The sequence below is a fragment of the Myotis nattereri genome, assembly GCF_964212035.1.
Source record: "Myotis nattereri genome assembly, chromosome: 18".
Lineage (NCBI taxonomy): Eukaryota > Metazoa > Chordata > Mammalia > Chiroptera > Vespertilionidae > Myotis > Myotis nattereri.
The window spans coordinates 8,657,013-8,681,220 of record NC_138093.1 but is presented as its reverse complement, the minus strand read 5'-3'; the positions used below and the strand labels follow the sequence as shown (position 1 = coordinate 8,681,220).

General features: G+C 50.7%; 1 protein-coding gene across 1 annotated transcript in view; it reads left to right on the top strand.

Annotated features, from left to right (window-relative positions):
- TSPAN2 (tetraspanin 2) overlaps nt 1-24,208 on the top strand; it is a 33,801-nt gene that overhangs the window by 3,820 nt on the left and 5,773 nt on the right. The window contains exons 2-6 of the mRNA XM_081113069.1: nt 7,938-8,040; nt 19,370-19,467; nt 20,775-20,849; nt 22,114-22,212; nt 24,091-24,162. Coding sequence (XP_080969195.1) covers nt 7,938-8,040; nt 19,370-19,467; nt 20,775-20,849; nt 22,114-22,212; nt 24,091-24,162 — 447 coding nt within the window. The remainder of the gene's footprint in view (nt 1-7,937; nt 8,041-19,369; nt 19,468-20,774; nt 20,850-22,113; nt 22,213-24,090; nt 24,163-24,208) is intronic.

Genomic DNA, 24,208 nt, shown 5'->3' with positions numbered 1-24,208 from the left:
GCCAGGAACTCACCGGGAGGCGGCACCGAGGCCCTGGCGGGGTCTGCTTTGTGGATCTGAAATCTAACCAATCCTCTGCACCCTCCTCAGGCAGGTTGGTTGAAGTTTCCTTAGACAGTGCTCCTGATTTTATAAGCATTCAACTAGACCCGGCCAGGGCTGGCCCAGCACTCCTGGCCCAGGGCCACTGCCTGTAATCACCATTGGATTAAAAAAAGAAAAAAGAAAAAAGTAAAGCCTAGCCATGAACCCCACTAAATTAATTTCTGTTATCACGGTTGGTGTCTAACATTAAAGAAACCCTTTGCAATACCTGTCAGGGCGAAATTTGGACACTCTAATCAAATTGCATAGCATAGTTCCATGCCCTTCCCTGAAATCGCCTTTATTTTTTCCCCCCGTTGCATAGCAATGTAAGTAACACACCACAGCCCAGCCAGCCACACACGGTGGTTTAGAGAGAAACCTGGGCATGTTTATTCCTTCGTTTGTTGTTGTACGCTTAGCGTCTTCCTATCATTGTGCTTTCGAGCTGCTCAGGGTTACCCACCAACAGGAAGCGGGGCTGTTCATTGTTGAAAGGCAGATGCCATATAAGGCGTGTGTGAAGTCGCCTTCTTTCCTTCTTACCATGATGGATGCAGCTTTGGGGTTTCGCTGGGTGATGCCTGACAGGTGCTGTTAGGAGAGACGTGTCACGTGGCCTCGGGAGTGGAAAATGTTTGAATAGACGGCAGCTTACAGGGGTTGCCTCCTCCTCTTCCCCAAACTTCTTTCAAACTATAACTTCAGCGCTCCGGCCTGTTGAGAAAGACTGCTTTAAAAAAAAATACCTGGGGAAAGTATTCTTTGGGGTCCGCCTAAAAGCTAGGCCATCCCAGGAGGCAGACAGGAATTTCCTGGGCCTTGTTGCGGGATAGTCTTTATTTCTGGTTTTTGCCAAGGTGGGAAGAGAGTGGGCTGGTGGCTTTACATTTTGGATATTTAATCCTCACAGTGACCCTCAGCTGTCACCCCCAGTTTACATGTGACAAAGCAGGGAGGCTTGCGGACTGAAGGGTCCGGGGTTCGATTCCGGTCAAGGGCATGTACCTTGGTTGCAGGCACATCCCCAGTGGGGAGTGTGAGAGGCAGCTGATTGATGTTTCAAATTCTCTATTCCTCTCTGTCAAAAATCAATAAAATATATTTAAAAAAACAAACAAACAACCAGGGAGTCTTGCTCAGGGACTCGGAACCAGCCAGGACGGAGCTGGGCTTGTGTGTGTGGCCCAGACTCAGTGGTGTGACCACTCCAAGGCTGCCGACTCAGGGGAGAGAAGCTCGAAGCCGTGATGAGCACGCGCATCCAGACCTGCACTGTCCAATATGGTGACTACGCTCCTAATCACACGAGGCTAGCAAACTCAGTTAGTATGCAAAGACATCTAATCTGCAGCTCCTAAGCCGCACTAGCCACATTCCAATGCTCAGTAGCCATCGATGGCTAGTGGCTGCAGTTCTGGACAGCACCGAGGGAGAGCACGTGCGCCTCTATCACTGGAGAGAGTTCTATCGGATAGCTCTTGCCTACACAGAGTTATTCTTTCTCTCATAAATTATTTTCCCCGTGTTTCTTTTATTGGGCCTTGTAAACACTAAAACCAAAGAGAGAGAGGAAACCGTCCCTGGAGGGGGCACTGGCACAGCGAGGAGGTTTAGAAAACGCAGGGATTTCCGTGTGTCGTGGAAAGAGTGTGGAGCGAACCTCAGAATTCGTAGAGGAAGCAGCGGAGGGCCAGGTCGTTGGTGCCTTGGGAGTGGCGTTTCGTCTCTTGAGTCAGGTTACGTTTCGGCTTGAATGTAACATTAGCAAGCCTACCAGCATAATAACACCAAGCGCTGGGCGCTCACGGCTCTACGTCTGTAACGTGAACTCATTTAATCTCGTGGGGAGGCACGATCATTACCTTCGCTTTGCAGTCGAGGAAGCTGAGGGTGAGAGAGGTTAGGTGACTTGCCCAAGATCACAGACTAGTACCTGGCAGAGCCCGATTGGGACACAGGAGGCCGTGGGGCCCCCGTGTTCGTCCCTCCAGCTGCTCAACACCACAGCTCGGTGCACGCGCGTGTTTTTGTTAAGATCCTGTGTAAGGGCGTCGCTATTCAGTGTGAACACTCAGAAGAGGTAACATTTCTAGAAGAGCAGTTGGCAAATGTTCCAAAGAGTGTGCCAAGCCCTCCCCTCCCCATGATGGTGGGGGTTGGGAAGGAGTCAGCTGATAAGCTGGAGAGTCAGGCAGGGCTGGCCAAGTCCCCCTGTGGGCAGGGGCAGGGGCCTTGGAAGCTGCTGCCACTCACCCGGGAAGCCCCTTGCTCTCCCTGTGCACCCTCCAGTCTGTCCTGTCCCCTGTAAATGCCCGGCCCCCCCTGCCTTTATGCCCACAGTGGTTTCTGGTAAAATTGCTGTTAAGAACAATCTCTTTGGAACACCAAACTAGCCTTTCATGATTTCTACTGGATTCCATCCAAGCTAACATTTTAATAAATAAAGTGGTGTGGCTTGTCCGAGTCTAACCTGAGTTCTGCTGAAACATTTGATTCTCCCATTGTCTCTCTGTAACAACTAAAATTGGGTGATGATCTTTGTCATTGACTGATATGTAAGAATCCTGTTTATCTGCTCAAGAGTAGTTCTTGCAGGCTTTTTCTTTAATCCTTACCCAAGGATATGTTTGACTGCCGAGAGAGAGAGAGAGAGAGAGAGAGAGAGAGAGAGAGAGAGAGAGACATCTGTGTCAAAGAGAAACATCAATCAGCTGCCTCCCTTACGCTCCCCAACTGGGGATCGAACCCGCAACCTAGGTATGTGCCCTTATTGGGAATCGAACCAGCAACCTCTTGGTGTACAAGATGATACTCCAAACAACTGAGCCACCTGGCCGGGGCTCTCAAGCTATCATGAAAGATATTAGGCTATTAAGTAAATATTGTTTAATGTCCTGTCTTTGTTGACATAAAGCTCGATAGAGATGAGATGTCGCAGTAGTCAGTGTAGCCCTCAGGTAACTGTTTACTCAGTGGCTGAGCCTGGGACAAGAGCCAGCTGGATGCTGCAAGGAAGAAGTCCAGAGGACACAGAAGACCATTGTTGTCCTCCGAGAGCTCATCTCCTGGGTGAGGGAAGGCAGACGTCACGTGTAAGCCACTTGGGTGACCTGGTGGGTTAGATTTTAGTTCTCTGTGTATTTGATGTTCACTTGATAAAGCCATCTGCTCCCTGGAACCCCTAGCCAGTGGTTTGTGACATTTATTTTGCTGTTTAAAGGAAACTGTGCAGCTATCATCTTTCTCCCAATTCTTGCTGGCCCCTCCTCCCCTCCTCCTCTCCCTGTATTTCTCTAGGGAAAGCGCATTACTAGTATGTGTAACCATGGAATAAATACAACACACTTTCCACTGTTTATAGTTATCAGCCTCATCATTCACAGCAAGCTTTTCATCAGGTTAGTTTCCTGCCCTGAGCGTGGTATCCCCCCAGCACCTCTCTACTGTCTCCTGGCAATGCCACTTGATCCACGCAGGTTACTTCATAACAACCTAAACAGAAGAAGGTATGTTTAGCACAAACACATAACCCGAAGTTCTCTCCAAGATGCATAAAACTCCCGATGTGGTCGTGGTTTGGAGTGCGGAACCCTTCCATCAGTGCACAGAATTAAGCACGGATTGATTTAAAAATAGATCCTTACCTGAAGGAGGTCTTTCAGGAATTCCTTCGCATGCGCCGTTCCTAGGAAATTATGAGGAGGAAAGTCCTAGGGAAAATCAGAACCACGGGTATCTCATGATTAGCCATCTCCTCACCCCGGCCAGGGTCCTGCCCCCAGTTCCACCTCACCTCTCACCTGGTCCTGACGTTGAGACAAGGGCAGCCAGGGTCCTCGGGGGTGCTTGTGCAGGATGTCCTGTGGCATTGGGCTCCTGTGTTTCTTGACAAAATCCTCCATTCTGAGAACGTGCCATCTGAATCCTTGCCTTGGCTTTCACTGGGATGAAAGCGTTGGGAGCTGGCTTTCCTCGTGGAGAAAATTAGCATCGTCTTCCAGAGCACATGCGCCTCTCCCTGCCGCCTGCTGAAGGGCGAGACCACTGCCCTATGTGTCAGGCTGGTGTGCAGACACGTCAGGAAGCGTGAGTGCTCGTCACGTGACTCCATCCGGGGTGAGAACTGCCAAGAGCACATATCAGCTTAAAAGCCTTTAATGGCAGCTGTAGGGTTGAAGTGTCATTTCCAACTCTGTGTGACTTCATCCCCAAGAAGAGAAATGCAAATGAGTTGGGTCATGTATATACATGGGGTTCACCCTGCAGAAGCCAGCATCCGGTATGGCCTTTGTCCACTCTTCCATCTGAGTGGAGTATGCGTGTTGCTCTAACGGTGTTAAGTGCTCATACGCTCCTGTCTGTAAAAGGCATGTATAGAGTTACTCTGTGTGTCCATGTATGATGCGGAGCACACATCCCCCAGGTTTGGGAAACACAGAACTGACACGCGTGCTCTAGTTTTGTCTTGTTTTTCTGTGGAAGGTGTTTGCTGTGTATATTCCAGTGTGTTCATGCTGCCTTCCGAGGTGTCTGCAGTGTTGGTGCAAATGAATTTGAAAACAGTACTTGGCCAGGTATTCCCTCGAAGGGCTGTGAGGGAGGTCCTGTCAGCCTGCCAGAGCTTTCCCTGCGGCTCCTCACTGTGTCTGGCCTCAGGCGACTCTCCTAATGGTTCCCACAAAGGGAGTGGCTCCCGTCTCCCCTCCAGGCTCAGCCATGGGCTCTCCAAGCTGGCAGCAAGCTAAGCAGAAGCCATGAGCCAAGGTTGCCCCAACTCGCCCCTGAAGTCCCAGGCTCTAACCTCCCCAGCACAGTGTTCCAGGTAAGGAAGCGAAGTCCTTACTCACACTGTCCACTCCTCCCTGCAGCCCTTCCCTGCTCAGGGACTTCTAAGTCATTCTTCCAGATGTAAATCAAAACGGAATGGCTTGTGCGGAGCACTGGTTGTCCCTGGACGGTGCGAGCTCACTGCCTGCGTGTACTGCATTGGTTAGTTTATGCGGTTACCTTCCCTGTTAGGGTGAGTCCTGTCCTTTTCATCGCTTCCCTGATGCCTAGCTCCGTCCCCGGCCAGGACCACAGCTGATCCCCTAAAAGACGGGGAGGAAGTGAGAGGAGATGGGGCTGGGGACAAGAGAAGGAAAGGGACCAAAGGAGGTCGCCCCGTGTTCCTTATTTGTTCTGACAGTGGCTGGGGTGCAGTGTTGTGGCTGAGACTGAAAGGAAAGGAAGTATGGGTGGGGGCTGGGGCTTTGTTCTACGAAGGTTAAAACGTAGGATTCCAGGGGGCTGCAGGCTTCTGGCACGTCACTCAATGAACCTTCTCTTCCAGGATGGGGGACCCACAGAGCGATGGGACTCGTGTTCCTGGCTGGGCTAGACTTGGTGTGATTTTTTTTTTTTTTTCAAGCAATTTCTAGTAGAGCTACCCAAGCCCAGCGCACACAGTCATTCAAGAGCCTTACAGGAACGGGGAGTTTAAAAGGACCCTTTTGGCGACATGGTCTCTGTCGATGCCACTTTCCAGAGCAGTGACCGCTGTCCTGAGCAGCCTGGGGCCTGGCCGGTCCTCCCCAATGTCCCTGCCGGCGAGCAGCGGCGGGCGGGAGGATTCCCTCCACACAGTGATGACATTCAGCTAAGCCACAGTTTCCTTGACTCAGGAGGAAACCCGTGTGGTTTGGGGTTTGGGGGGGCGTGGATGAGCAAAGTGCAGATATTTTCTCATTGTCCCGTGGCTTTAAATTGCAACCTCTCTTTTAATTTTCCATTATGCATCAAACACATCTGTGCCAGTCGCGGACAAATGCATTCCATCTGGGGGGATGATCCAGACAGCCATAAATTAGAGTCTGTGTAACGGAGTTGCCAAAAATGTGGCCGCGGGGCAGGGTGTCCCTGGGACCAGTCCCCTCCCCCACAGTCTGCTGGGTGGCTGCAGGCCTTGGCCTGACGCCTCTGTCAATAGATTTCACTTTGTGTTTGGAAACTCTTTCCATCAAGTCGCCACGGAGGCGGGCAGGCAGGGGTGTCTCCGAGGCTCTGCTGGGCACATCCGCCCCTCGGCCTCAGGTGCTCCTGGGAGGAGGAGGCTTTCCCAAGGGCATTGCTCTCCCGCACCTGAAACAGCAATGACCTTGACGCTGGTTTCCCTCCCAAACTAAGGCGCGACCCAAGGGAAACTCTCCCCACTTCGTCTTGATCAAGCAAACTACCATATTATACTTCTAAAAACCACAACATTTTAAAACGTAGAAGCGTACTAGGTGCTTACTGCAGAAGACTTAGAAAATAGAGCGAAAAGAAAAAGTCACCTGCAACCCCACCCTTCAGAGATTATTAATGTTTTAGCATGATTTCTTCCAATATTTTTCCGTGCGATGTTACCCTTTTTAAAAATAAAAATAAAATCCTTTCAAGCTGGTGGAGCCCAGTGCCTGGGTCTGCCCTCACATTATCCAATTAGTGCTTAACTCAGCGCTGGAAACTCTTAGAGACTCCAGCTGGTCGAGCCGCCCTCTAACTCCTCCAACTCCTCCTCGCTGAAGTCACCCCACGCTTCTGAGGACCCGGCCACCGGGGGAGCTGGCCCAGAGGGGACAGAGCCCGCAGGAAAGATCCTCAGATTAAACCCAGCCAGCTGGCCCCAAGGGGCGGTGTGGTCTTACAAATAGCCCCCCGGAGAGAAGGATCCCGTGGACAAAGGGCCCTGCCGGCCCCTGACTTTGATATTATTTTTCCTTATTAAACCTCGACCTCGCTGACCACGTCCTTCTGTCTCCCTGTGGGGAGGGACAGCCTCCAGCAGCCCCTACCCTGTTCCCAGGTGAGAGGCCAGGGCAGCCCAATGCTAACTGGAGGGGGTGGCAGAACCAGGGGCTACTTTTACATCTCAGCACCCTTGCCCCCGGTGCCTTGAGTCCCAAAGGTGCCCAGGGAACGTCTGTGGATGGATTGATCCAATGAAATTCCAGATGGGTGTGTGTGGACAAGGGGGTGCGGGGCTGGAGCCTGCCGGGGCTTTGGGGACCGTCCCGTGGAGGCAGGACAGGACCCCCGGCTTCGGTGGGGAGCCTCACGAGGCCCTCAGAGTGGCCACAGGGAGCAGGCGATGACCCTGCCAGCCGCCAGCCTGCCCGCCGCTGCCCGCGCCAGCCACTCAGCCTCTCCATGAGCCGCAGGGCACACAGACCATGCTTTTTCAGAAAATTATTTTTTCCTTTCTCACTTTCCATGGAAACTCAAAATAGCAACCAAAAAAAAAACAAAAAAAAAAAACGGTCAAGCTCCCTCCCCGCCTGCAAGGCAGTGACCGTGACCGAGGAGGCCCCAGGGGAGGGGAGGGGGGTTCAGATGCCTCTGAACCAGCTCTCTCACTGGGCACTGCACGCCCATGGGGAGGGGGCAGGTCGGAGGTGGTGTGTTTGCTTCCAAATTAGAGAAGCGTGTTTCCCCCGGGTCTTGGAGTGCATCCTGCTCTTGGTGACCCAGGTCTGAAACACGGCCCCCTCTCTGGGTGGCGCTGGTCAGGAGGTCCAGAGTGCCCATAAGGGACAGGGGGGCAGGCACCGGTGCCTTCCAGGGGGCCGGTACTGGAAAGTTCTTGCTGAGCCGCCTCCAGGGGGCCCAGGGCTGGGTATGCCCATGACCCCAGGGCAGCCTGCAGAATGGGGAAACTCCAGTTCCAGCGCCACATCAGGGACCCGGGGGCTCTAAGCACTTCATGTCACCTCCTCTGTGAAACGTGAAGGATGTGGCCTTCCAGCCCCCAGCACCCTGGGCCACCGCTCGCTCCTGGGTGCACGCGCTTCCCTCGCCTTCTTTATAAAGCTCTCCTGCTTGCTTTTCAGCTGGCTGGGTCGGCCGTCATCGCCTTTGGACTCTGGTTTCGGTTCGGAGGCACCATGAAGGATTTCTCATCAGGGGACAGGTCCCCAGAGTACTTCTACGTGGGTGAGTGACGTGCTTCCCTAAGCTTTAGCCAGGGCGGCCCCAGAGGCCGAGGGAGACCGTCCTGGACTCCTGGGGAGGGGGAGGGACAGAGGGACAGAGAAAGGAGAAGCCACGCCCTGAAGACTGCACCTGGGCCTGCGGTGGGCCGTGCGGTCACAGGGTTCACCCCTCTGCTCTCCAAGACCCAGGAAGACCAGTGGGAGGACTGGCCCAGGGTACTTCTCTCAGCCACTTCAGGAAAAGCAGCCCAGAATGAACGACACTTCATTTCCAAAGAATTTGGAACTCCCTCCTGCCCAGTGAAGTGGGCATCCACGCTCCATTCCTCACTCAGCCATCTGCAGGGATGGGCCCTGCAGGGTCAGGGTTCTGCTTCGTGGTCTTGCATTCTAAATGGCCTGTGAGGAAAACAACTCAGCGTGAAGAGACAGCTTTGGACAGGGTTTGGAGGTGCTATGTCAGTCCCTCTGTGACGAGGGACTGCAGAGAACGGGGGCGGGGGGCGGGGGTAGGCAGGAGAGAGGATAGGAGAGGGAGGGTAGGGGAGAGAGGGCAGGGCTGTCCTGGGAAGGAGGCCTCAGTGGGAGAGGAGCAACCGCTCAGCTCCCTGCAGCTGTAGGAACAGGTGAGGGGATGGGGTAGGGTGTGCCTCCCATTTAGAAGCAACGTGCTCAGTGGGCTGAGCTGAGCCTCCCCCTGGGTTTAGAGTCTCTCTCTCTCTCTCTCTCTCTCTCTCTCTCTCTCTCTCTCTCTCTCTCTCTCTCTCTCTCTGTCTCTCCTTCCTGGACTCTAGGTTTCACACACCGAGACCATTGTCGGTGCAGGTGATGGCCCTATGCCGCCGCCCCTTTAAGCTCCACGCCAGAGCGGAGTGCACTCGATGGCACGTGGTGCCCCTGTGCTTGGGTGAGGCCGGTTTCTGCAGAGACCGTGTGCCCCAAACCCCAAGGAGAGCAGGGCTGCTTCCAGGGAGGGACCACGTCCAGGCCCCTCGCAGAGCCAGGGACGTCCTCACGAAGGGCCGCTCCCAATTGTGTTCCCCCCTCTTCCGTTGCCCTTCCCACCCCACCCCTCCTCTGAGGAGAGCAGCCAGGCTCATGAGGGCACTCCTAAGGGAAAGTAACAGCAAACCCACTAAAAGATGGACAGCGATAAGGAATCCCACGCCTCATCAAGTCTTAGATGCAGCCTTTTTGTAAACACCCAATTATTTTCAGTTCCACTAAGAAAAGAAGAAACGCTGCCATTGTGACTAACAGGCCATGAAACATGCATCCTAATTTCAGAAAGGTTAAAATGTAAAATGGATGGAATGTGGGGAAAGAAACGGGGGTGGGGACATTCCAGATTTAGCTCAGGGTTCGACACAGTCATCAAGGACACAGGTATTTCTCATCTCTCTACTCGCCACCCTCGGGACCTCACAGGTCCCCTCGGATTGTAAGACAGCTGCCGTGGCTCCAAGCATCGGATCCTCATACAGCAGCATCCAAAGGAGAGAAAAGGAAGTTTCACCTCATGCGGCCCTTCTCAGGAATGAATCAAACCTTTGTCAGGCTCCCCAGCAGGCTTCTCCCTGTAGCCTGGGCCAGAACGGCACGGTGTGTTCATGCCTAAACCATCATGGCCAAGAAGAGAATGAATGACGAATCAGAGTCCCCCTGGGCCTGGAAAGGGGCCCAGGCTCCCCAGAGGGCCTCTGACACTTACACTAAATCCGAGTTCTGTTACAAGGAAGAAGCGGAGGAATCTGCCATCTGGCTTAACATGGAAACGCTCCTCTTTTCCACCCACACGGCTTCCAGGTGGTACCCACGCTTCCATCCGAAAGCTAGCCTGCACCTTTAGCATATTCTCTCTCCCCGGAGGAAGTCCTGGCTCTGAAGCCCTCAGAAGCGATCGCTCGCCCAGAGCAGACCCCAACCCCCAGATGCAGCTCCGCCTGCACCACCTCCAGGGACACACGGGCAGGCAGGGGAGGGGAGAAGGGCTGCAGTTCCCTCATTTCTGATATTCCAGGACCCGCTTATTTCATAACTTGTCCTGCGATTTCTAACTCCATTTTAGCATAAACATAACTCAGTGCCCGCTGGATTGACCACAGCGAGGTGCAATCCACTTTTCAGGGGATTCCTGCCACTCCAGACATATGTGACATAAACAATGGCCAGACAAGACTCTCTAGCAGGTGTGAAGTGCCAGTGGGCGATTCAGAGGCTACCACTGAATTAAGCCTGAGAGAGAACGCTGCAGCTGGCGGGATGAGCCTCGGGGTAGAGGGGCGCTTGACCGGGGCCCTGGAGGACGGATAGGCTCCAGGGAGCCTGAGTTCGGGAGAGCCCGATTCAGGACGCTGAGTCAGCATCACAAATAAATGGCAGGCAGCCGCCACCCTTTCCCTCCTGGCTGGCGGTTCTGGCTGATCGTTCAGGATACACTTATAGGGGAGTCTTCTTAACCTAGCTCCTCCCAACCGTTCACAATAGTTGCTTGACATCATTTTCCCTCCCTGCTCTGAATTCAGTTACTTGATGTTCTAACATGAGGTCAGTCCCAATAAAACAGTGGGAGTCCTTTGCTCCTAAAATCCAGGCATGTTGGCAGTCGGGGTATTAGCGTTCAGCCTGTCTGCTCTTCACTTGCCATTGGGTTTGCACCGCAGCCCTGTTCATCTCAGAGTCCTCAGGTGTGACTGCCAGGACTTTCCATCCAGGTAGATGGGGAGGAGTCCCTCAGTCAGAACCCACCCCTGGGTAGCATCTACCAGTTCAGCTGCAGTCATACATTCTCCTTCGGGTTGTTTGAATAACTAACCACCTAACACCAGTCACCACACCACCATGTTGGAGGCTGAAAGATGTCAGCACTGTTAGGTGATTTCTGAGCTTGACCTGGAAATTCCAGCCACAGTAAAGAAAACGCTATTTTTGTTATTATTATGTTTTGTTAATCCTCACCCAATGAAAAAATATCCATTGATTTTTAGAGTGGGAGAGGGGGGGGGGGGAGAGAGAGAGAGAGAGAGAGAGAGAGAGAGAGAGAGAGAGAAAATAAAACATCAATGTGGAGAGAGACACATCAATTGGTTGCCTTCCACACCTGCCCAGGCCAGGACTGGGGATCGAGCCCACAACCCAGGTACATGCCCTTGACTGGGAATAGAACCCTCGACCCCTCAGTGTGAAGGCCGATGTTCTAACCACTGAGTCACTGGCTAGGGCAAGAACAGCCTTTTTAAAGGCCACAAAGACCTAAGTGATTTGAAAAAATGTAAAAGAATTCATCTCTCTTTCAACGATGATCAAATCTGGCTGTTCAAATGTCTCCGTGGTTATTTTAAATTTGGGATTTCATATGGTATTTGGTTTTAGGCAAACATGGTTATGCATTCAAGCAGGGGTGCCTCTATTCTTTCTGTCTTCTGTAGGCTCCTCTGTTTGGAAAAAATGGAACCTATCCATGGGGACACCAGCCAGCATCTAGAATCCTGGGCTCTGTGGTCACACAAAAAAGTGTGAGGACACTGGACTTGCCCCATGTAACTTGCATCTATTTGAAAAGACTCTCAGATGTGACAGTTTAACTATAATAGGAACTACTGTGTGACGGAATGCCAGCAAAGTTGTGTTTGCAGAGGGTACACCAGGTCACTCCAGGCTGGCAAGGCAGGAAGGAACGGAATTATGTTTAAAAAAACAGGCTGTCATCAAGGGAGAGGATGAAGCATGAGGACTGCAGAGGTATTGGGGCAAGAGGACAAGGCGTGTCTGCGGGACAGCGATTAGCCAGCCCTGCTGGGCAGGGGAGTCTCCGTGGAGTGTAGAGGGCCGGGCATGGGGGGAGGTAAGATTACAGTTGTTGGGGAGGCACGGAGGGCAAGTATAGAGGGCTGTGAGTGTTCGGGTTAGTTAATCTGGTAGGGAGTAGAAGACTAATTTAGGGCTCGGGGGAGGTCTGACCACACTGCAATTTTAAAGAGATTCTTTGGGCAGCAATGGAATGAGGAGAGGCACAGGACTGAAAAGAACAAGCTAGATTGAGTAGAAAGGGTATGGGGGGCATAAATGGTGATGGAAGGAGACTTGACTTGAGGTGGTGGACACACAATACAATATACAGATGATGTGTTATAGAATTGTATACCTGAAACCTATAAAGTTTATGAACCAGTGTCACCCCAATAAACTCAATAAAGAACATGCTAGATTATTGATACAGTCAGACATAAGGGCATAACCCATGATGCTTGCAGTAGGAATTGTGAAGAAAGGAAGAGAAAACAATAAACATTATCAAACATTACTAAGCATTATTAAACAACTAGAGGCCCGGTGCACGACATTTGTGCACTGGGGGTGGGGGGGAAAGGTTCCTCAGCCTAGCCTGAGCCCCCTCACAGTCGGGGACCCCTTGGGGATGTCTGCCTGCTGGCTTAGGCCCACTCCCTGCGGCAGTAGGACATCCCCTGAGGGGTCCTTAGCGCTGCCGTGGAGGCGGGAGAGGCTCCCGCCACTGTGGCTGCACTTGCCAGCCATCAGCCTGGCTTCTGGCTGAGTGGTGTTCCCCCTGAGGGAGCACACTGACCACCAGGGGGCAGCTCCTGCATTGAGCGTCTGCCCCCTGGTGTCAGTGCGCATCATAGTGACCAGTCATTCGGTCAATTTACATATTAGCCTTTTATTGCATAGGCTATTATCAAGCATCATTAAATTCAGGGACAGAAGGAATCAAAAGAACAAATGATACCAGTAATGGAAACAAGACCAGGAGTAATAGTCATGATTTTTAGATGAGAACCTGGATTACAGAACTAAGGGGTCCTACTTAGTCAGAGAGGGTGGGTGTGTGAAGGGGGGGAGGGGAGAATCTACCTCAGTCCAGGGAGCAGCCTTGGTCTCTCTGCTCCAGAAACAAAGAGCTAGTAGCTCCCAGGTGTAGATGTGGGGCCAACACAAGAAAACCTTTCTCATGAAGCCGAGCAGACTTCCTCAGATGAAAGTGAACTCACCTCCACAGTGGTATTTAATACACACTCCCGTGGCTAAATCGGAATGGGGTGTGTATTCATTCAACGAGCTCTATGCAAACATTCTCATCGTTTTTTCTAACCTAAAGCAATGCGGCTGTTCGAGATGCAAGACACGGCATATCTTTAGGGACATATCTTTAAGGACTCTTTTCATTGCAAATCCCAGAAACAACGCAAACCATCTTGAGCAAAGCAGAAATGTCTTGGCTCACATAACAGAAGTCCGGGATTAGCATGGTCTCGGGGCCACGAGTGATGTAACTGAATCCAGTCTGTAGCCAGCTCTTAGCCATGCTTTCCTTCGGCGCCATCTGGGCAGATTTCCTCCCACAGGCAACAAAGGGGCTGCCCGCAGCTCCAGGTACATCTTCCAAGCAACTCTGGCAATGGAAAGCCAACCAAAGTCCTGAGCCCCCCTCTCCTTGGGCCCTGAGCCCCTTCCCAAGCCAGACGTTGTGGCCAGCTGGTCGGGATGGGCTGTTGGCGGAAGCCTGGGCTTCTCACCTGCCTGGGAGCTGAGGCATCCGCCCTCTCCGACCTCAGAGTCAAGGAGGTTGGGTTCTCTGATGGAGAAGATGAGGATGTGAATTCTGGGGGGAAACAGCAGTCCACACTGCAGGGCCAGAATCCCTCTTGCTTATTCTTGGTGGCCGGGGCAGGCAGTGGGTTTGCCCACCCCTGGTTCTCCCTTGTCAGCCTCTGAGTGGCTGGTGGTGGTGAAGACACCTGTGGTCAGTGCTCGGGGCTCAGGGAGCTGGGTTATCGTAGAATCCTAGCACCAGCAGAACCAGGAAACGAAGGACCAGCCGGGGAAGCAGCAGGGACTGGCAGTAGCCATGGTTCTCCAGCTCTTCCTAGGGGGCTCAGCCCACAGCCAGGTCTGCTGACACCCAGGCCTGCGCTCATTCCTGTGAAATCAGGGACCTTTTCTCCACTTCAAATACTCCTTATAATGTAAAGCCACTGAGCAATATACATGTTCATAGAAATCATTATGTCTTTCCTCAATAAATAATTTCCAAACAGGAAAGATTCCTGTTCTCTAGCAATAAAACGAGAAGAAAAATATGCCAGGATGCCATTTAAGGACTTGCAGAGCCAAGCGTGTGAGGTTATCGGACTTTTAAAAGATGCAGGCCCAGTTTTTGGAAAACCACTTCATGTCACAGGGTACTGTCTGTGTACTTTCTTTTCAGAAGAGGTTCCAGAACAACCAACCCACTGAGCTCTTATCCCCCCTCTGCTGAAGAGTGTTTGGGACAGGCTTGGCACAGTCAAGTGGCTCTTAAAGAAATAGGGCCTCACAGCCTCGAGTCCCTCTAGAGAAACCTCGAGAAGACACGTCGCCTGGCTCCCTGCTTCTGGGCGGTGACTGCCACACATTGTAGGAGAAACCCTCCCATCTTTGGGGGGATGCTTTTCTTCCTGGGATCCTTGGTCCTTCCTCCCGAGTGATGGAGAGACGGTCCTTTCTTGGGATAAAGATCTGGACAAGCCCTCGCTGCCAGGATCCAGCCTGAGGGGAGTGCACCAGGGCCATGAGGGAGTGAGGTAGACTTCCGCCTGCTGCCTCTTCTCAAGGTCCTGTGAGTCCAGGCCCAGGCCTGGCAGCCAATCCCCGGTGCCTGTATCCACCAGTGCCAACGTGGAGAAGGAACCTGGCAAAAGTGGAGGAACGGTTGGAATGACCTGGTGTTTCCTAGACCCTCTCCATTTCTTCTTTTTCATCTTTCAGTGAACTCGCCTTCCAAATCCCACCAGGTGCCCTCTGGCTTGCTGTTAGTTTGTGTCTGGGGCGGCGTCTTGGGGGGACAGACCCCTCAGGGCCCAGGATTCTCCTGGGAGCAGTCCCCACGGCCTGAAGGCTGCAGAGACTGTGGGCTCGAGCACATGCAGTCATGTCTGAGCTGAGGACGCTCGCAGGTTGGCTGCACGGAGGGGTTGCCCACAGACAGCAGCTGCTGGGCTCTCCAGGATCCTGGCCGACTGGGGCTGCGCTCCCTGTCGAATTCCGTCGTGGAGCCCGGCTGGGATTGCGGCAGGTTGTGTACAGACTGTGTTCCAGGCTGCCTGCTGAGGGGCTGGCTTGCCTTTTAAACACTGACTCACTCTGGTCATTTTTTTTTTTTCACTTCTGGGTTCTCAGTTGTACCCGAGAGTCATGGTAGCTGCATAACAGAGATGGCTGTAGCTGGCGTGGCTGAGACAATTTCTCCAAAGCACCTTTAGAAGATAGAGTGGATCGTTATGGCCATATCGCAGATAACAAAACTGAGGAACAAGAGGCTTTACCGAAAGCCAGTTGGCAGCCCTGGATCTCTGGCTCCCAGCTCTGTACTTTTCCAGGAAAACCCACAAGTAATCTAGAACAGCTCTCCGCCCCTCCTCCCCGCTGCTTTTCCCAAGCAAGAAAAAAAAGAACCCTCCTGCACTTACAAATTGCAAAATTAATGGATTTCGAGCTAAGAGAGTCCCGTTCTGAGTTCTATTGGAAGGAGTTCGGGTGTGCACTTTGGAGCTGAGCCCTGGCTCAGGCCAGGTGTGCCCCTCACTAGCTGTGCACTCTGAGGAACATCGCTTACCTTCTCTGAGTCTCAGATTCCTCAGCTGTGCAATATAAATCCTTCATAGGGCCGTGTGAGTCGGTGATTTAACAGATTTAATACCTGATGTGTCATAGCCCTGAATAAATATTTGCTGTGGTTATTTGTGGAATGAGGGCAGGCTGCAGAGAGAGCCAGCCTGCGGACGCATAAGAGAACACGAGACCAAAGGATGAAGGAGGGGTGAGACACCAGGTAGTCAGAACAGGAGAGTGGCTGATGTCACTGCTTGTCTTCTCAAGCAGCAGCTCCTGGTGGCTGCACTGTCCAGGCCCAGGCTCTGGGAAGTGGGTTGAATGAGTCTGTGACGGATACGTTAGAACAGTGCTTAGTAACTGACGGCTGCTGTTCCTTAGAGAGAACCCAAGACCTCACCTTCCCCATGAACTAAGTCCCATCCAATATTCCAGACACACCTATAATTATGTGCGTCCAGGGCAAGCTGGGAGAGAGGGAGGGAGAGTTGCAGAGGCATAGAAAAATATTTTTAGATGAAAAATAGTCATTAGCCGGCTATGAAAACCATCTGCTGCCACAAAGCCACTCTAATTAATGACCGTGCCACGCACCATCCAGTCCCTGAAGGGGGGGCCATTGTAAAGCCAGCGGACGGACGCAGACAGGGCTTTGAGGAGGGCGCTGTGTCTCCTCTCCGTGTTAACTGAAGAGTCTGAGACCTAAGAAACAAGTGAGGGTGTGGTCAGGGCATTTCTGGCAGCCTGTCACCTGGGGACCATGCATCTGGAGGCCCAGCTGTGATAAAAATGCAATTTCAAAGTGGTTTCCCTTCTTTCCAAGTCCAGGGGAATAGGCCTCGGGAAGCCTGGGGAATTGGGAAATAGGTCAGACACTTGTCACACAGGCTGCTGCGGGAGGGAGAGGGCTCTGCAGAAACCATCTTGGAATTAAAATGTGACAATTAATGTATTCATTCAACAGCTATTTTTGGAGCCAGATCAGAAGAGAAGAAGGTAGCCTGGGAAGCCACAGTGGTGTGCTGAGTATTAACAACTAGATCAGCAGGCCCAAGGGACCTTGCCACTTGTTGAGTTTCTCCTGATCTTCCCTTCAGCTCCAACAACCAGGGCTCATTGGCGCTGGGCTGAGTCGTGGGCCCAATACACACAGAGGTTTGCTAAGGAGAGGCCTCAGGGGCTGGGGCTGCTGGGGCAGCATCAGGGCGTTTTGCTGTGAGCTCTGGGACTCTGACAGCCTAACATATGAGTCCAAATAATATTGTACAAATAAGCACATTTTCTCAGGGAGCTCATGATTTCAGAAGGGCAAGGACTCTGCCCGAGGGACCAGCGAGCTTGTTGCCAGTGGGGGCAGCTCTGTCCTCCTCAGGCCCTGGGGCCTCTGTCTGCTGCACTGGGGCCTTTTCTCAGGGAATGCAGCCATGTCCTCAGCTACTAGACCTTGGGAGAGCCCAGCCCTGTGTGGCTTCTTGGACATCTGCTGGGGTGTTTTTCCAGCGTGTGTCTCTTAAGTCACGATGAGCGATGGCAGACAGCCAGTCCAGGACTTCAGATCTGGTTTGCTCTCTCTTACTCTTCACACCCAACAACACGGACTGAGATTTCTGCCATGTACTAGGCATATTCTAGGTCAGATGAATAAAGTTTCACATCTACAGAGGAAGACACATATGAGAATCTGCAAATGCACAAAATGGCAAAGAGCCACATGGTTAGAGCCCCGTGAATTCCCATGTGGCTGGAGTGCAGGATGGATAAGGATCAGGGGGTGGGGGGCCTAGGCTGTGGCCCCAAGCAGAACCTGTGGACTGTGTCTGGCAGTGGGGAGGCAATGAACAGTTGTAAGCAGGAAACGGATACAGTGAGGTGGTCCGCCCATGAGACATTCTGTGAGGAAACTGACTTGGCGGTGTGGTGGCTGCCCTGCGCCTGTGTGGGTGGGGTAGGAACCTCCTCCAGCCTGCGTGTCCTGCCTGGAGCCCTCTTGCTCCCCTGACCCCCATGAGTAAAAGAGAAATGTAACACTTGCCTTACCTATGGGGGTGTTTTGAGGAGTCAATGAGATGATAGGAACAAAAACACTTTGAAACTTAAATTTTTAAAAACAATAAGGTGTTTAGGCAGTGGGACCAACAATAGTATTACTAGTATTTAAATATGGAATCATTTCTCTCGTTATCACATCCATTCCCCATGCAATCACTCCTTTAGAGGGAAGGAGAGAGGAGGAAGTGGCAAAGCTCCTAGGACTGCAGAGCAAAGGGCTTCCCTGGCCCAGAAAAGGGCCCGAGAACAGTGCGTGCCTGGCAGGAAGCAGAGCAGCCATCGCGTCGGGGAACAGATCGGTCAGTGCCCACAAACACTGTCAGCACCCAGAGGGGCCCCCGGAGGGACCCTGCAGGCCAGGCTCAGGGTTTCCCCATGGGTGTGGCACCCAGCTCCCCACCCTTGCTATGAATAGGAGTGGTTTCCAGGTGACTCATATGAATAAAATGCAAAAAAATAACATAGTGGTGATCGGCATTTTTCTAAGCGAGTCAAGTGCCAGGCCTGGTATTGTGTTCTAACTTATCTCAGGATCAGAGGAGGAAATAAGAAAAGACTTGGCTTCGTTTCTCTCAGAACAAGAACATCTCTGCCCTTTTCTTCCCCTGTGAGAACAACTGTTCCTGTGGCCCGACTTCGGTAGTAAGTGGAATTCCCGCTGAATTAAGGCTGCTATTATGCTGCAGAGGCAGGGTAGGAAAATGGCCACGAGATGGATATTTTTATCCCAGCTCGATGATCTCAGGCAAATTGCTTAACCTTTTGGAGCCCAGTTCCTCTGTCTAAAAAAAAAAAAATGGAGATAATAATGGTATCTGCTTCGTGAAGATTAAATGAATAAATCAGTGCCTGGAGAAAATGAGCCCTGAATAAAGGTAGCTGGTGTTATATTAATAGCAGCATTATTTGCTGTACTGGTATCTTACCTTCTCACCTCCTCAGTGGTTGTTCTTGTAACACAACCTCCCATAGGTCCAGTGGATGTGGTGTTGCCCTCCAAAGTTTAAAATTCACACAAAACCTATTGCCTGATCGCTGTGTCCTCCCTCCTCTCCTTAACCAAAGCCCCCTCTTGTGTCCCATCCTCTGCCTGCTTCCCCATCTGTGCCTGGGCAGATCTCAGCCCCCTTTCCCTCCCAGACACCGTGTCCTCATGGCCTCTCAGGAGATGGAGACAGCCATTAATTCCAGAGTCCCATGAGCAGCAAAGGGCTCCTAGGGTGCTGTGGGTGAGGTCCCCGCTCTGGTACTGACTCCTGACGGCTTCTGACTCAATGCCATCAATTTCACACCAATGGTAGCAACACCCACTCCCCAGGGCTGATGGGAATCTGGAAGATGAGGTGCCTGGCATATAGGAGGCCTGTGGGATGACTGAGAGCAGGGGGGATGGAGATGGGACAGACCAGTCAGCTTCCATTCCTTGCTGAGCAGGTCCCCTCACTTTGGTAAGCTCGGCTATCTTTGTTCATGGGGGACAATAGGAGCCCTACCTCTCAAGATCCTTGTGCCGCTTAAATCAGGTGAGTGAAGACTCAGCAAGCTTTCCACAAGTGTCACCCACTGTATTATTAACAACCAGTGTCCTGCCCTGCAGCCACTGGAGCAGTGGTGTCAGGACCGTGCAGGGAGCACGTGCTAGAATCAGCGTCCTGTCCACCCTCTTTCCACAGGGCTCTACGTGCTGGTGGGAGCAGGGGCCCTGATGATGGCCGTGGGCTTCTTCGGGTGCTGTGGAGCCATGCGAGAGTCACAGTGTGTGCTCGGATCTGTAAGTGGGCACCAGGGGGGAGAGGGAAGGGAATTGATCTGCAGGGACCCCCATGTCTGGCCTCCAAGCCAGCTCTTTCCCTGACCCACTGAGACCTTGGCAATCACCCCTCTCCCTGAGTCTCGTTCCTCCATTGCTTGCATAAGAACAATATTATCTTTGTCCTGGCCTCAAGTGGAAAGTCTGGGGAGGGGGGTGGGGGGTGTGGGGGAGGGAGGATGAGGTCATTAGTGTAAAGATGTTTGGGGAGGAAAAGTGTCTAGTAATTAAAAGGGGCAATTATGATTGTTCTTTAAAAAAATACTGTTTCATAGCAAGTGAGGCAGCTAACAGGTTCCAATAGCCAGGGAAGGGCTGTTATCTACAGGAAAAGCATTGCCATTTGAGAGCAATACCTTCACCAGACACCCCTCTTGTGGCTCATTTTAACAAGCAGCCTGTGTCTTTTAAAACATGGAGTAATTGCTGTTAACTGCTCCGCAGCCAATGCCAGCGTGACCTAAGAGAAGCAGGGAGAAGGGAGAAGCCGGGCAGGAAGAGAAGTGTTTCTATTTCTCCACAAGGCGTCAGACACAGCAGGTGTATTAGGCTGCTTGTCCTTGCTCATTGCAGTCGTTGATTTTTGCGATGTAAAATGTCTAACTCATTTCCTTACCCTCCATTCTCTCTTTCCCCTGCCAAGCATCTCTCTCTCTTGTTCATCACTGAGCTTAGTTAGATCCGAGCAGACCCAATAGGCTGGAACAGAAATCTGTCCAGGGCACCTCCACCTCCACCGCCACCCCCTCAAAAAAGCTTCCAGACTGCAGTCTCAGGTCACACCTTCCCCAAAGCCAGGCCCCACCAGTCCCTCTCTACTGCCTCTCTTATGTTTTTACAGAACCTCTTTTGTCCACCGAGTGCTCACTGAACACAGGTGGTGGGATTTGTATATCGCTATCTGAAATTATCTTACTCAACTTTTATTGCTTTACTCATTTATCATCTCTTCTCCTTCCTACTATGAGGTCCATGATAGCAGAGGCATGAGGATCTTAGTTATGCACCACTGCACACCCAGCACCAAGGACAGTGCCTGGACAGAATAAATGCTCAATAAACAATTGCTACATGAATGAAATAATGAATGAAAGAATGAATGAATGAACGAACGAATGAACTACAAGGGCACTGCGGAGCAAATGCTTCTTGCTATATCAATTCAAAGTAATAACTTTGCCTAATGGTTTTCAAGTGGAACTAGAATCAAAGAGCTAGACACATTGAAAAGTTACTGAATTAGTGAAGTTAGTATCTTCTCTTTGCAGTTTTTCACCTGCCTGCTGGTGATATTTGCTGCTGAAGTAACCACTGGAGTGTTTGCTTTCATAGGCAAGGATATAGTAAGTAAAACCGACTTACAGTTTCTTTTCATAATGGTTAAAGTGTTCTTGTTATGGAAAAGGAAATGAGGACAGTGATACCCACAGTGATATTACAAAACCAAATAATCCCCACAAATACTGTTTACGCAGAACTCTTTAACCTGGAAGTATTATTTGGAACTGAGCATATGAGTGTGCAGCACATATGTGCACACATTTTTGGGGGGAGATAGGTCATAACTTTCATTAGATTTATAAAGGGGCCTATGATTTTTTTAAAGGGTCAATAGTATAAGATTATCCTGTTTGAAATGGAATAGGGGTCAGATTGCAGACATGAGGGAGAGGGTTCGGCGAGAATGTGCATTCTCATCCCTGTGACCATCTTTGTCCTTAGGGCTTGGCCTGGGCAGGGGCCAGGACACCCTCAAAAACTAACGCTGACCTCTGTGAGCCAGTGAAGCCAGTTTATTTAGATTTGTGCTCAGACTGTAGGTGTCCAGAACGGCCATCGGGAGAACCCACAGAGGAAGTGGCCTTTTAGGAGATTAAAACACACTGTGGTAAAGAGAGGAGTGAAAAGGGACAGGAACAAGAATGGAATCTTAAGTTTACTATATTTCACATAAACTCACGGGCTGTCACTATGGTGTTTATGAAATTATTTTAGATTTTAAAAAATGGTAAACATGTATAATAAATAAAATCACCTTGTTTGGCATTTTCCTAAGGTAGCTGGTTATGTTAATAGGTAAAGGAATTGGTCTTACGGTTCTTTGAGATTTCTGTGGATTTGGGATCCCAGGCCTTCATACTAGAAAAATTGTTCTCTGAATTTTGTGTGATATTTGAATGCTGACAGGTTTCCCTGGTCATAAACCTTTGAAACCGTGTCATGAAAAGATTTGAGTACTTTTACCAGTGGGGTACCAAGCAGCATAGGTCCTGACCTGGCCATGCATCACAATCACCTGGGCGGCCTGGAAGGCTGGCATCCAGTTGATGCTGATGTCCATTCAGGTTCGAGACCCTCCACTGTAAGAAATCTTTCTAGTCTATGAAAATTATTCTTGATTAGTCTATCCTTCCATCTTCAAAAGTTGCTTAGAAACTCCAGAACCTATCATCTGTTCCATATATGCAGCATTATCTTAAAAATACAGGTAAACATATGGAAAGGTCGTATTTTTGAAGGGCAAGGAAGAGGGGGTATTCCTTGATGAAAGGAGAACGTTTGAAACTTCCCACTCATCATCCCCTCGGTTTTCCTGGCATTTTTCAGGCTATCCGACATGTTCAGACCATGTATGAAGAGGCTTATAACGATTACCTTAAAGACAGGGGAAGGGGAAACGGGACTCTCATTACCTTCCACTCAGCAGTAAGTAACTTTACTTCTTCCTTAAAATCGCATCTTCTAAAGATGACGCACAAGCCAGGTTCTCTCTGATCATCTGGATTAAAAATAAAATGCATGTGATATTGCATGTTTTATAAATTACATGTTATAATATATATGTATATATATGTGTACATGTATTTCTATGTGCAAATATATATACATATACTAATAGTGTAAGTTTACTGTTGGAAAACATCCATAAAGAATTTTCCTATATCTAGAGTTTCTTACTAAATATTTCCTCATGCTATTTTCCCAACCTAAAGAGATGTTCAGGAATTCATATCATAGTATATATATTATTTGCATATTTATTCATTATTTGCCATGATACTTAAGCAAGCAGCTTTAATTCACAAAGACTGGCAAATATAATAGCAAAAAATTATATTTTTTATGTTTTCCAGAGTTGTTGTAAATTTTATTTGGCTTTTATATAGTGGGTTCTACTATATAATTAGGTTGTATAGGCCTAATTTTTAAAACACTTAGAAAGAAATAAAACTTTATTTTTGGTAAATTTCAATCAATAAATAAACAAGAGTAGATCCAATGAGGCCAAGTGCAGTGGCAACACTGTATTTCTGCCCTCATGGGAGCCAAGCTCACATGCATAGAATCCGGTAGAGCAGCGGTTCTCAACCTGTGGGTCGTGACCCCTTTGGCAGTCGAACGACCCTTTCACAGGGGTCACCTAAGACCATCCTGCATATCAGATATTTACATTACGATTCATAACAGTAGCAACATTACAGTTATGAAGTAGCAATGAAAATAATTTTATGGTTGGGTCACAACATGAGGAACTGTATTTAAAGGGCCAGATGGTTGAGAACCACTGCGGTAGAGGAAGAGGCCCAACACAGAGTTCATGAGAGGAAGTCGGGACATGTGCCCCAAAGAGACAAAAGAGCACAAATAAGAATGCCCAGAAAGCCGCCCAAATACACATTGGCTTCTCTCCAAGGGTGGCATTGTGGTGTAACAGAGACAACCATGACCTTCAGGTCAGAAAAGGTCATTCTTAGCTGCAGCTCTGCTTTTGGACAGCTCTGTGACCTGGAGCAAGTTCCTTGCCTCCCTGATACTCGGCTCCCTCGTTTGTAAACTAAAGGGGCACCTGACACAGCAGGCTCCTTTTCTTCTGGGAAGACCTGCCTCCGTGCCCAGCTCGGGGCTACATGCCGTCATGAGGGGAGGCTCACAGGGTCCTGTGGACCTAACCGCTGTGACACAGAGACGGAGCGATGCCTCTGGGCCAGGTGTTTTCAGGTAGCCCAGTTCTTGTCTGTCACGGCAATGACCTGGAAGGTGCCCAGATTTATCCTGTTCAGCCTCCCCTCCCCCAGGACCTGCCTGCACACAGGTTCCTTTGTCTTTGAAGGGCCAGCCCCAGGGCGGACACCTGTGTGCCGGCCAGTCCAAGCCCTGATCTTTTAGCCCCTGGAGTTTACTGTGGCCACTCTTCTGCTTCATCCCAGACTGTCCCCAATGAAGGAGCCCTTCCCGAAGCTCATAAAACTTCAGCTACCCGGCAGGTTAAATTACCCCCAAGCTGAGAGAAAAAAATCTGAAGGCCCACCTCCTGTCTAAAAAACAGCAGTTCACACAGACACTGAAATTAACTTCGTGCCCTGTTTGGGTTGTCTTGAGTCACTTCCCATCATAAAACTCAGCCACCTTTAGAGAAGTCACTTTCTTGTCCTGCCTGCACAATTATGGGGCTCCACTCTTTCCAGGGTGCGGTGACGGGGCCTCGTCGCTGCTGTGTTGCTGCCGCACCCGGTCCTTAGCAATGGCGCCCAGAGTGCAGCTGCTGCTCCCTGTCCCAGTCCTAAAGCTCTTTTCTGACTCTAGTTTCAGTGCTGCGGAAAAGAAAGTTCTGAACAGGTCCAACCCACATGCCCAAAGGAGCTTCTGGGACACAAGGTAAGCGTGTCCAGCAGGGTCCTCTCCTGCCTGGAGTGTAAGATGG